This window comes from Myotis lucifugus, unplaced genomic scaffold, assembly GCF_000147115.1.
Source record: "Myotis lucifugus unplaced genomic scaffold, Myoluc2.0 scaffold_220, whole genome shotgun sequence".
NCBI lineage: Eukaryota > Metazoa > Chordata > Mammalia > Chiroptera > Vespertilionidae > Myotis > Myotis lucifugus.
This window is the reverse complement of record NW_005871268.1, coordinates 1,848,695-1,862,533: the sequence shown is the minus strand read 5'-3', so window position 1 is coordinate 1,862,533 and position 13,839 is coordinate 1,848,695. Positions and strand designations below refer to the sequence as shown.

The following is a 13,839-nucleotide window of genomic DNA, read 5'->3' as shown; positions in this document are numbered from 1 at the left end:
CCACAACCCCTTCCACCCATCCCTTTTCCCCTTATATATTGATAATTTACATAAAAGGCTGGGGGTGCGGGGGTACAGGCAAAGGGAACTCCTTCAGCAGGGTGGAGGCAACCTAGGCTCCTTGTGCCCTGGGGACCCAGGCTCTTCTGCCGGTCGGGAAGACCCTTCTCAGGAAGGTGGCCCTGTCTGCTCCCAAGGTTTCGGCATCCAGTGTAGGGAGTCAGGTGGGGAGGCCTGCTGGTGAAGGTCGATGTGCTGGGCACAGAAGGCATCGCTATAGTGGAGGGTGGGGCTTTGGGATGGGAACTGAGGCCAGAGAAAGACCTTCCAGCTGGGGGAGTACATGATGCGCCGGCTCCCCTGAGGTTGCTGCTCAGTTTTCGATCATCCTGGAACGACTTTAGTTCTACTGGGTGAAGCTCCGCTTGCCCCAAGCTAGTGGGGAAGGGCCTGGCAGGTGAAGGCAGCACCCGAGCAGTAGGTGGAGGCTGCACAGCCAAACCGGGGGGCTGCAGAGCAGGGCCCACAGGTAACAGAGAAAGGGGAGGTGGTGGCAGGGAGCCAAAGTTCACCACAGGCAGCTGGGAGTCCACCATGGGTAGAAGCATCTGCTGGGCAGCCCTTGAGGGGAGGAAGCCACTCTGGCCACCAGGTTGCAGAGCAGCAGCACAACAATCTGTGTGGGATGGCAGATCCTGGCAAGCGTCAGGCAGAGGGCTGGGGCAGAAGGCTGGAGAATAGAAGGAGGAAGGTGGAGGGGAGAGAACTCCAGCCGGCAACATCTCCAGCTACGCTGTATGCAGTGCTGAGAAGTCCAGAAACTGGCCCTTGACAGCTACACCCGAGAGCAGTGCTGAGAGGGGCGCCGGGACCGGACGGTCTAGGAGCTCCGGGGGTGGGATGGCGATGGGATGGGGGCGAATGGTGTCTCCCGTCTCCCTGCAGGGCTCAGACTAAGGACCCATCCAGGCAACTGCACATAAAGGATTTTAAAGTTGATGTGGAAAAATAAACATGTGAATGAATTGTCAAAGTAATAAAAAAACAAAAAAACCAAAATCTCAAGAGGGGATTCACTTACCAGGTGTTACAAGGTAGCTGAATAAAGCGCTGCCATGGAAACAGCATGTGCTGCTGTGGGACATGGAGCCGTTCAGCGTCTGGAGGCAGATCTGAGCCCGGTGTCCCTGGGAACTGGAGGGGGGGGGGAGGGGGGGTCAGGAAAGGGGCCATTCACTTTGACGAGGAAAGGCCACAAGATGACCCAGAGTTATGTTGTGACAAAGTAACCTTAGCTCCTATATCAGTGAATGAAACATAAATTCAAAATGGCTTGGAAATCAAAATATAAAGAAAGCAAATGAAAATTATAAAATTAGCCAAGAATATGGAGGATGTTTGTTTAATTTGCAGAAAAGATGACTCTTTAAAGCAAGACAGTGTACAAAGGGAAAACAGCTAATTTTCAGGAAAAATCACTCTGGTAAGATTACAACTTACCTCTGTGCAGATGAACCCGGATTGTGATCTGGTTACTGTGGAGATAAAAGAAAATACATAAAATAAAAAAATGTTGCTAACACTGAGCTTACCTTACACTAAATTCAGTCAATTTTTAGTCAATTTTGAGTACTGGCAGCTCAGAGGCTCCTGGGTCCAAGGAAAGGGGACAGCACGTGCGCATCCTCCCAACTCTGGTGACCTGAGTACCTGTGTTTTTTCACTTTCCTTTTGTAAATAACCGGGAGTGGGATGGCTGCTTCATGTGATAAATACTTATTTCAGTTTTTAAGAGAACGGCAAACTGCTTTCCAAAGTGGTGAAGCTTTCCTTTCCCACCAGCAATGTGGAGACTTCCAGTTTCCCTTCAGCGTCACCAACACTGGGTACTGCTGGCCTTTTGATTTTAGCCTCATAGTCTGTAGTAGTACTTTCTGCTATTCATCTGTACCCCCTGGTGCCAAATGAGGCCAACCATCTTTTTTTTTATCCTCACCTAAGGATACATTCTTATTGATTTTAGAGAAAGGAAGGGAGAAAAAGAGAGAGAGAGAGAGAAATGTGAGAAAAATTGATCTGTCATCTCCCTTACATGCCCCAACTGGAGATGAAACCCACAACCTTTTCATGCACAGGCCGATGCTCCAACCAAATGAGACACCCGGCAGGGCAAGGTTGGGCATGTTCACGTGTCCACCTTGGTAAACAGTTGTTTTGCCTATTTAAAAAACTTGGTCATTATTCTCATCATTGAGATTTGAAAGTTCCTTATGTATTCTGGATACAAGTATATCATTTGTAAGTATTTTGTTTGTGTCTGTGGCTTCTATTTTCACTTTCTGAATGGTGACTTTTGAGGGGCAAGTGTTTAGTGTGTGACGAGCAGCAGCTCAAGACATGGACCTACCAGAGTCAGCCCTGCTGGCGGGATCCCATGCAGAGTGAGTATAGAAATGATGTAACACAAACATGCACACCACACACACTCACATGCACATCACACACACATCACACACACTTACACACACACAGGACAATGCCCACACAGAAGTAAAGAACTGTGACTAAGTGGTGCTAGCCACAAGGTGATCTTGGGCCTCGTCCCAGCCCTGACTAAACAGGAATGATGAAACAAGGGCACATCCATACCTCTGGCCATATTTGTATACGAAGTGAAGGAATTTTGTTCCTTGATGAGGCACCTGAGCTACGTCTGTGGCTTCGATTCCAATAATTGTAAGTGCTCATCCCATTTGACACTAAAAAGGAGAAAAGAGGAAAAGGTCAGTTAGGAACCATCATCATCCACTGTAGGCACCTACCCAGCTCCCCTGAGCTGCACCCTGGGGCGTCAGGTCCTCATCCAGTTACTGGGGAGCTGCTGGACAGACGGCTACTGCACAGCCCACCTGGCCTTGGGGCAGCAGCCAGCAGCTCCTCACACTCTCCTGAGCCGCTGTCCCCCTCCCCTGGTCCCTGGAGGGGCCGCCCTGCCTGCCTCACAGCCCATAAAGTAAATATGGCCCTGTGAGTAGTGCCTGCCCAGCACACTAGTTATTAAGCCGAGACTCTGGCTCCAGCTGTGGCAGGAACAGGCCCCCTTGGGTTGCTTGCCCAGGTGCAGGGAGCTCCATGGAGCAGAGCCTCATGCCCTGCCCTGAGCAGTCTGGACAAGTGCTGTTGCTTTTGTTGTGTTTGGACCTGACTTATCTGTCCTGATTCACTCCACCTGGCTCCTCCCGAATTTTTCCTCCTTCCCTCCCAACCTGGGAAACAGCTGGAGGATATAAACTTGCACTTCGGTATATTCTAGTGCAGTGGTTCTCAACCTTGGCTGCACATTAGAATCACCTGGGAATCTTTTTAAAATCCTGATTTCTGGGCCTCGTCCTCCGGAAATTCTGTTTCTTTGTTATGGGGTGGGGCCACAACATTAGTAACAAAGAAACAGAATTTCTGGAAGATGAGGCCCAGAAATCAGGATTTTAAAAAGATTCCCAGGTGATTCTAATGTGCAGCCAAGGTTGAGAACCACTGTTAGTGGGTTTGCACAAATACCATCAAAATCAGCTTGGGCGCATGTCCTCCCAGAGCTCACACTTATTCTGAGTACATTTTCCGTAACACAATGAACACTGACAGAACGATAAATACGGGAGGCACCGCACAGAACTTGAAACCTCACAGGCGAGGAACTTTGAGGCCTGAGTGCAAAGTACATGCTTTAAAGGACGTCCACCAGTTTCTCCTCCAACATCAGCTCGGGGCGATTTCTAGAATCCTGCTCTTCCTTAATTTCACCCAGGATGCTCTCTGATCCATGTCCCATGACTGTGGCTTTTCTCCTCCGTCCTCAGTGGGCACTCTCCACGTCCTGCGTCTTCCCAGCAGATCTCACCCTCACAGTGTCTCTCCCACTCCCGTTCTGAGGACTCATCAGGATGCCCCTGTCCCAAGCTTCAAATGGCAGCATCCAGCTGCCAAGCTTCCCGTGTGGCCCCTGCAGTGCCCCCTGCAGCGTGTTGGTTCCTGGTGGCCTCCCTCTGGAGTGCGGAGTGCTCCTAGTGACTTGCAGGAAGGCAGGGGACCACCTGCACGCCTGGGTGAGAGAGGCTGGCTTCCGCCTTGCTGCCCCCTCTTGTCCTCTCATTTGCTCAGCAGCCGAGTTATGATTTGCTGGGTCATGTTGAAGATGCATGTGACAAGGAATGGGAGGGACCACCTGCCCAAGACTCCTGAGGATTGACCCTGCAACAGCCTGGTGATGAGCCCGGAGTGGGCCTCCCCGGGGAGGTGAGACCACAGGCCCAGCCAGGACCTTGACTGAAGCCTCAGAAAGACCCCGGGCCAGAGGACCAGCTGAGCTGTGCTGGACTCCTGACCCACAGGCACTGTGAGGTAATACACGTGTGCTTTTAAGTGGCTGCATTTCAGGCTAGTTTTCCTATAAAGAATATCCCAACTTTACCTGGAAATTTATTCTTTGGTGTCCAAATGCCCCAAAGTAGACATGTTCAATCCTGAACTCACTATGCTTCTCCCCTCTCAGGGGTGTCTTCCTGTCCACCCCCTCCTTTCTTCCCAAGAAAGGCTTCACAGGGCAGGGGCAGCCCCGCCCTCCCCTAGTCAAGGACATTGATGCAGCTCCCAGGGTCCTGAGCCGCCACCTTGTGGACAGGAGGAAACCACCAGTCCCCCTGCAGCTTGTCTGGCTAGTGGACACCCTGTCACTGAGTGGGATGTTTTCCTTGTTAGGATTTTAATGAGCGCTTTTCTCAGTTCCCCGTTCTATCTCCATGGGGTCCCGGTCCTGACTTAGACCCTATTTATCTCTCTGAACACGTTAATCTATACTTTTTAATCTTTCGTGTTTTCTGCAGTTCTTGGAACAGGATTGGCCCTGCTGCCTCTCAGTTGAGGGCTTGCCCTTTGAGCACAGAGCTTGTTTCTGGCCAGTGGAGCAGCCACCTGCCTCAGGTCACATATGAACATGAGGGGAAAAGACTGGCCAACCTGGACTGGGGCTGTGGCGGGAGGTTCAGGGGAGAGCGTACTTAGGTAAAGATGGAAGATGAACAGTTGCCCGATCATGAGGAGGCTGATGAGGTCCAACACCAGCACCAACATTGCAATTATCACAACCACTGGGGTCTTTGCCTTTAGGTGGAAATATGGCAGGAACAGAAGCCATGTGTTCTGACTGTTGATGTCTGTGGAGAGAAGACAGACACAGACATTCAGCGCCTACTGACATGGCAGCACCTCTCCTCAGGTGAGCACCGCGGACAGAGCTTGGCAAGGAGGTGTGGGGGGGTGGGGATACCAGCCTAAAGCAGGTGACCACCTTCCTGTCCAGGTGAGTATCTCCCAGCCCAGGAGAACCCTCCCTCCCCAACCAAGTGAGCACCTGCCTAGCCAGGTGAGCCCTTGCTCCTTACTCCTTACTCAGGTGTGTGTCCTGCCTTTACCTAAGTGCCCTTGTGGCCCCCGCTGTCTGCAGGGGCCGTTATGATTCCTCCTTATGGGTCTAGAAGGTGAGGCTGAGGGAGGGTAACTATGTCTAGGTCAGAGAGCCTGACCCCTGTGCCTGACCCCCACAGTCACCCTGTCCTGCAGGCCTGCAGCCTGGCCAGGCCCTGGCCATTCTGCACCAGCCACTCCCACACAGCCCTGGCAGGCTGCAGCCACCACGGGGTGGGGGCATTTCTAGGGCATGGTCCCCAGAGCTGCTCACAGCCACACTGCTCCCAAACATGAAGTGCGAGAAAAGCCTTGAAGGCTAGTGTGGGCGGAGCAGCGAAGATGGGACTCATTCCAGACTGGAGGGTGGGCTAAGACAGAGGAAACCTGAGGGGAAGCTACCAGAGCAGCAGCACGTACTTTGGTAGTGGGGATCCGTGCGGAGCACACGTGGGTCGACCTGATGCTGGATAACAATATATAACAAGATGGAAACAAAGCACAGCAGCCAGGCCGATGCGGATGCCAAGGAGCAGAAGAACCACCTGTGGGAAAAGCAGACACGGCTCAGAGCTGGGACGGCTGCCCTGAAGCACAGTGACCAGCACTAGCCCATTGCCCAGGCAGCAGAGGGCACGTGCCTGACCTTGAATGCTGCTCTGATTGCCTGGGAGAGCGCAGCCCCTTAGTCGCTAGCTCTTTGTTTTTTGAGCATCTCTCCAGCGCTCTAGATGATGCCACTAATTCGCCACCATTGATCACACCTACAGTGTTATGTTGACTCACAACATACAGATGGTGACCTCATTTAATCTCCATCAGAGATTGCAAAACGGGGGACCACCCTCAGCTCACAAAGGTAAACTGACTCACCGAAATGGGGTGTTACCTTCCCAAGCGGCCTGGCCCACCTAGAACTTCCGGGCAAGATTCCATGGTGTCTCCAGCCCATGGGCCAGCCTGCTTTTCCCTGCTCCCCCTTATTCAGGCCAGGGCTCCCTCCCAGCCAGGACGCCTTGCAAACATCCTCTGTGCTTGGGGCCTGACAGCTCAATGGACAGAAAGCGAAGGGACCCAGACCAGCAGGTCACAAACTCTCCAGCCTAGTCCGTGCCCTGTGGAAGGGGCTGCTCCTCTCCAATGCTAACAAGGGTCTCCAGCGATAGATGTTGTGAGGATGGACTTCACATGGCCTGTTCAGGGTCGGCTCCATCCAAACACGTTTCAGAACCAGACAGGGAGACAGGAGGGACCCTGAGCTCCATTGTACCGAACAATGGCACACAGCCCCCTCTGCCCATGACCCCCCACTCTAACCACAAGGCCCCCAGCCCGCAAACCCTACTTCAGGGCCCCCGTTTACCCTCCCCTCGCTGCCAGCTCCCTCACCAGTAATTCCTGCTCCCAATACAGTTGTTGAGCCATTTGCAGTGATGGTCAAAGCCAGCGATGCATTTGTTGCAGGCCCGGCAATGTTTGGCTTTCTCGCTCCTGAAAGGAAACGTTTGGGAGAAGCAGCTTGTCAGCAACCTGTGCAGGTGAAGAATGGGGTCAGAGTCCCCTCAGCCAATAGCGGGGAGGGGAGGGGATCAGGCGGCAGCAGACCCAGCCAGAGTGAATTGTGTCCAAGTGGTGGGGCTGCTCCGCTCGGCCACGCCTGCCACGTGGTGCCAGGGTTTGAGGCCTGGGGCCAGGGCTAGGATCTGCCCTGAGCCCTGGGCCCCACTACCAGGCTGGCCACTTAAGTTCCCAGGCCACGGGAGACCCAGGTACCTGACCAACCCTGTGGATCACTGGGGCGGGGGGCTCATCTGAGAAAGCCCAAGAAAGACAGTGCTCTCTGGCTCCTCGATCAGCCAGGGGCCGGGGAGGCGGTGTGTGTCTGAGGTCACAGCTCCAGCCTGCTGCATGTAAACAGCCCCTGCTTCTTCGGGGAAGCAGCATGGCACTGCCCTTCATGAGGGGCTATAGCGTTAAACGTGGCAGTCCACCCAGTGGGTGCAGGCCATGGTGCAGCCTGGCCTTATGCCCCAGCACTCACACGGTGACCCCACATAGGCAGCAATACAGATCTTCTATAACATGGTGTTGCTTGGATCTGTCGAACGTGGGCAGTGGTTCACTGTAAATCTTCTTCCTCACATTATCCTCTCCCGGGTCGATGGAGACACAGACGAGGTACACTATAACATGGAACAATAACATCCCGCCGCTCACCTGTGGGAAGAGTGTCAAGGAATAACTGAACCCAGGCCCCGCACAGCACAGCACGAGGTGTCCAGGCCCTGGCGCCTGACCAGAGCTGTGGGCACAGCTAGTGGCAGGGACCGAGGACAGCCTCTCCTGCCCCTCATTTCTCCCTCCAGGAAGGACAAAGCAGACCTGCTGGAAGGAGGCTTTCAAATTGGGACACCGTCCTGCAAGGGGCCAACAGGTGCATTTCTAAGGGTGTGGGTCCCATGAGCTTCACCAAGGGGAAGGCCTGTGTGCCCAGGTAGGCACCAAGCTGCACTCTGAAGGTCGTGGGAGAGGGGCAGCCAGCCTTATTGGGGGACGGACAGGAGGTTGGCCAGGTGGCTGCGGGGCATCTTCTCTGGGAGGAGGTGAGGCTGGGACTGAGGTGTGTGGCCCAAGGCCTTTGCTCCTATGACTATGCTCCGCTCACACACCAGACCACTGCCAGGGAGTGTGAGGGCAGCATTCCCTCCATTCGTACCCTCAGCCTCAAAGTGGAGGTGCCAGGGGCACCAGTCCTGGGCTGCCCAGTCAGCTCTGCAGTGCTGCCAGCGGCCAACTTCCCAAGCCTTTCTCAAACTGCTATGTCCCTTGGGAACAAAGAGGTGAGTCCTCCAGGGGAAAGGGACTGTGATTTCTAACCCCTCCCCACTCTAGACAATAGGCAGGTGATGCCCAGTTAAAGGATACTCCATAGACAATGTACTTCCACATTCCAGGCAGCATGGGAATAAAAATGCCAAACATGGCTAAGGCCAAAGTCACAAATATGGCCCAGGATACTGCCTGGTATCCGTGGAGGGGCTTCGACCAGCCGTTCACTCTGGACAGGCGAGGCAGCAATGTCTGCTGTGTCCTGCTTGCAGATTCTGGGAGGACTCTTCTCTGGCTCCTGCCACAGCCGTCCATCTGCAAGAGGAAAATGGGGAGCCTGGCAGGCCACGGGCCTCCTTCCCACAGCCAGGCATGGCCAGGGACACCCCAGGGGCGGGAACCCCTCACCCTGCCTCTCCTGGGACCACTGGTGGTAGCAGAGGTGGCAGGGCCAGCAGAGGACCCTGACAGGGGAATCCAAGGCAAGGCATTCCTGCAGAGCCATCCAGGCAGCCACGACGCAGCTGTGGCCAACAGCTCTTAGGGGGAATGTGGCCCATAGGGCTCAGGAAATGAAGGGGCACCCACCCACCAGCACCACTGGTTGTGGGCCCTACCAGGCCCTCATGGCCAGGGAACAGCCTACAGTGATGCAGATAGCTTAGGTCAGGGTCAGGAGCATGGCCCAGGCCATCATATAGGAGTGGCTTTATGAACAAGTCCGGGTCTTGTTCATAGAGGTGCCTGGACTCATCAGGAGACCCATCAGTGTGAGATGAAAACCTGGGTCACCACCAGGCCCTCATCCCCGGGGGCAATGAGGCAATGCAGGAATAGATAACTGCTGGTGTGATGAGGTGATCTTTTGTTCTATAGAAATCCTCCCTCAGAATTCTTCCTGCAAGTTCCCCTCTAAAACACAAACAGACACCAGTTTTGCAGAGTGTTCTGTGTTATTTCTTGTGCAGGGACAGGGAGGGCCTGTGACCTCTGGGCATCTGGTATCGCCCAGGTAGAGAGGGTGGGAGGGAACCGGGGGCCCCTTCTGCGCAGTCAGGGGGGCAGAAGCCCCGGGAAAGGAAAGGACTGGGAGTCAGAGGGACCACGGAGCATTTGAGATGTGGGGGAGAGGTGAGTGGTATTTCACAGCTGCTACAAGTGGACTTTCAGAAAAACTCTGCCACATTATGCCCTGTGCAGACGTCATTGTCTGTTCTGAATAATATGTATAGAATATATAGTTGATATTAAGAAATATTCTCAGCGTTTTTCTTATTATTTGTGAATTCCTTTGGGAATTTTCCCCAGAGCACATTTTGGCTGCTGTCCACTGCTTCTGGTCATCCACTGTGGTTCTCTGGTGTGACAGCCATTGGACATGTGGCCATAGTTGCCCCAAGCTTACTTCGGTTTCATGACAATCTCAGGGACACATGAGAGAATATCACTTATATAAACAGGGCAAAATACCTGGGGATGGTGCTTAGGCAAAACACAGAGGTAATCTTACCTAATAATAGACAAACATGCAAATTGACCGTACCTTCGCTATGCCTTAAACCACGCGCACCAACCAATCAGAGTGAGCATATGCAAATTACCCAGCCAAGATGGCGGCCAGCAGCCACAGAGCTGGAGCGAGCAAGAGGCTTGGTTACCCCAATGATGGAGGAAGCCAAGCTTTCTGGACAGCTGCTGCCTCCTCTCAAGGCAACAAAGTTTCAATTATAGAAGGTAAATAAACCCCAGATACTTGCTTCCAGTTGCTATGGCCACGGAGCTGGAGTGAATAAAAAAAAAAGAAAAGAAAAGAAAAGGCTGGGAGCTTCAGTCGCTGGGGGGCTTGGTCAGTCTGAAAACAGCCATCAGCCCCTCACACAGGCTGGTCAGGCACCCCAGCCGGACCCCTATCCTGAAGGGGTTGTGGCCAGCCTGAAAACAGCCATCACCCAGGCCGGCCAAACCTCCATGGGGTGAGGGTCCCCACTGTGGGTGGCTTGACCAGCCTGAAAACAGCCATCAGCCCCTCACCGAGGCTGGCCAGGCAAACCAGCGGCACCCTCACCCTGATCCAGGACACCCTTTAGGGCAAACCAGCCGGCCCCCACCCATGCACCAGGCCTCTATCCTATATAATAAAAGGGTAATATGCAAACTCACCCTAACAGCAGAAAGACTAGGAATGACTGTTCACTTTGACACAACTGACCACCAGGAGGCAGATGCTAATGCAGGAGCTGTCCCCTGGTGGTCAGTGCACTCCCACAGGAGGAGCTCTGCTCAGCCACAAGCTGGGCTGATGGCTGCCAGCACAGCAGTGGTGGCAGGAGCCTCTACCACCTCCTCAGCAGCACTAACGATGTCTGACTCCAGCTTAGGTCTGCTTCCTCCTGCTAAGTGGACATCCCCCGAGGGCTGCCAGGCTGCCAGAGGGATGTCTGACTGCCAGCTTGGGCCCTATCCCCCAGAGAGCGGGCCTACGCCAGCAGGTGGACATCCTCCGAGGGGTCCCAGACTGCAAGAGGGCATAGGCTGGGCTGAGGGACCCCCCACCCGAAGTGCACAAATTTTTTGTGCACTGGGCCTCTAGTCTACACTAATAAAAGAGAAACATGGTAATTAGTGTACGACCGCTACCCTTCCCATTGGCTAATCAGCATATCCTTATGCAAATTAACTGCCAGCCAAGATGGCGGCCGGCAGCCATGCAATGAAGCGAACAGGAGGCTTGCTTGCTCCAGTGACGGTGAACTCCAACATTCCCCGCCTGACTTGCCGGCCTCTCAGCTGCAACTCTAAGCAACTATGTTGCAAATATAGAAGCTAAACAAAACCCCAGAAACCCGCTTTCAGACAGCCGGGCTTCAGCCAGCCGGACCGCAACATTGTATCAATGTTTTCAGCAGCGAGGCCTCAGAGCTAAAGCTGGCCCAGAATAAAAAAAAAAAAAAAGGAGCAGTTGGGAGCTTCAGTCACCCGCCAGCCTGAAAACGGCCCTCAGCCCCTCATCCACCCCTGTGGGGACCCCACCCTGATCCAGGACACCCTTCAGGGCAAACCAGCTGGCCCCCACACGTGCACCAGGCCTCTATCCTATATAGTAAAAGGGTAACATGCCTCCGGGCACCGGGATCAGCGTGACAGGGGGCAGCGCCCAAACCCCCTGACCGCCCTGTGGCTCTGTGTGTGACAGGGGAAGGCGCCCCAACTCCCTGATCGGCCCTGCTCTGTGCCTGATAGGGGGGAGCTCCCCAATCCCCTCATTGCCCTGCGGCTCTGTGTGTGACAGGGGAAGGCGCCCCAACCCCCTGATCGACCCTGCTGTGTGTGTGACAGGGTACGGAGCCCCAACCCTCCTGATGGGCCCTGCTCTGTGCATGACAGGGGGCAGCGCCCCAACTCCCCAATCAGCCCTGCTCTGTGCCTGACCAGGGGCTGCACCTAGGGATTGGGCGTGCCCTCTGTCACCCGGGAGCAGGCCTAAGCCAGCAGGTCGTTATTTCCTGAGGGGTCCCAGACTGCGAGAGGGCACAAGCCGGGCTGGGGGACCCCACCTCCTTCCCCCCTGAGTGCACAAATTTTTGTGCACTGGGCCTCTAGTCTTATATAATAAAAGGCTAATATGCAAATCAACCAAACGGTGGAACGACAGGTTGCTATGATGCACACTGACCACCAGGGGGCAGACACTCAATGCAGGAGATGGCCCTGGGTGGTCAGTGCGCTCCCACAGAGGGAGCGATGCTCAGCCAGAAGCCAGGCTCATGGCTGGCAAGTGCAGTGGCAGTGGCGGGACACCCCCCAAGGACTCCTGGACTGTGAGAGGACTCAGGCTGGGCTGAGGGGAACTCCCACCGAGTGCATGAATTTTATGCACCGGGTCTCTAGTATCAGTTTAAAAATAAGATTTGAAAATAAAATTATCATGCTGATATAAGAAATAACTAACAGTAAAAAGCATAGCTGACAATCAAAGTCCAAAGAGGAATATTAAGAAAGAAAGAAAGAAAGAAAGAAAGAAAGAAAGAAAGAAAGAAAGAAAGAAAGGAAGATCGATTATATATAATAGATGGATACCTCAAAGTTGTAACTGGATGCAGATTTTATACAATTTAATACAGAGCAAGTCTATAAGTTCTGAGAATCTCTGGAACTTAAAATAGACGCAGCCAAAGTATGACAAAAGTGTGAGAGCAAACTGGAAGCTCCTAACATGTGTGAGAGTGAAAGCACACGGAAAAGGTTCTCACTATGAAATCGGAAAATTACCCACAGTGGTGAGCAAATGAATCTGCAATTACGTCTGAGTCAAATCTACAAGGGAATCAAGTTGGAACAAAACCTGATGGCAGAGTTATCAGTCTTTGCAACTGTCACAGGCACCCTTGGTCAGAAGGCAGAAGGAGAGCAAGGTGGCATCTGCCAAAACTATGAGCACCAGGCATACACTTACCCCCAGCTTCTTAGGACACATAAATGAAAGCAGTGACTGAAGCCCAAAGCACTCCCAAGTGTTGCTTGGGGCTTCCTCAGTCCCTCTAGCAAGCTCTTGAAGGTGTTGGGTGGAGCTCTGGCTGGCAATGATGGTGGTTTCCCAGGATGTGGTGTAGGACCTCTGCAGGCTCTGCTCGGAGATGTCCCGGGAAATGCTTGGGGCTCCCCCAGTCCCTCTACGAAGCTCTCGAAGGTGTTGGGCGGAGCTCTGGCTGGCAATGATGGTGGTTTCCCACAATGAGGTGTGGGACCCCTGCAGACTCTGCTTGGAGATGTCCCTGGCAATGCTTGGGGCTCCCCCAGTCCCTCTACCAAGCTCTCGAAGGTGTTGGGCCGAGCTCTGGCTGGCAATGATGGTGGTTTCCCACAATGAGGTGTGGGATCCCTGCAGGCTCTGCTTGGGGGTCTTCCAGGCAATGCTTGGGGCTGTCTCAAGTGCCCCAGCAGACTCCCCATGCTGTTGGGTGAGGCTCTGGCAGGTGCTTCTCTGAGCTCCCCAGGGTGTTGTCTGGGGCTTCTGCAGGCACAGCTGGGTGTTCTCACAGGTGCTGTGTGGGACTCTTCCCGGTGCCGTGCCTGGCTCCCCAGCCGGTTGGGTTGGGCTCTCCTGGGCACTACGTGGTTCACTCACAGGCTGCATGGAGCTCTCCCAGGTGCTTCGCTGGGCTTCCGCAGCTCTGCACAGCGCTAAGGGATGTAAATGGATTCTGTAGGTATAAAGGGTATGGATTGCTATTCCCCACCTTATGGTGCTGCACACCCTCATATCACTGATCCCCTCTCAGTAGGGCCTGCTCTCATCTCCATTAATAAAAGCCAGGTGTAATTTTCACCCAGTTTGAAATATGTGTGTTGCGACCTGCACGGCTATGTTCAGGATCTGAAGAAGGGGCTGATGCACAAATGAAAATGCTATACAAGAAATAAGAATTTGGCAGGCATTGGGGGGCCAGGTGGAAACCTCTTTCTTGTAGAGGCACCCTGAGTTCTGGCCTGGTCCACTTTTGATTTACTTGAATACACATTTGCCCTTTAGCAATGCATACAGGCAGATCA

The 13,839-nt window shown here is 53.7% G+C and overlaps 1 protein-coding gene across 1 annotated transcript; it reads right to left on the bottom strand.

The window, feature by feature from the left end:
• Positions 1-2,419: 2,419 nt before the first annotated feature.
• LOC102433182 (probable palmitoyltransferase ZDHHC11B) lies at positions 2,420-13,423 on the bottom strand. Its single transcript, XM_023761844.1, has 7 exons — positions 12,743-13,423; positions 8,386-8,604; positions 7,502-7,677; positions 6,850-6,951; positions 5,881-6,005; positions 5,055-5,210; positions 2,420-2,759 (listed from the first exon to the last, which is right to left on the bottom strand). The coding sequence occupies exons 1-7, from the start codon at positions 13,421-13,423 to the stop codon at positions 2,614-2,616; spliced, it is 1,605 nt and encodes a 534-aa protein (XP_023617612.1). The 3' UTR covers positions 2,420-2,613.
• Between the last annotated feature and the right edge of the window lie 416 nt (positions 13,424-13,839).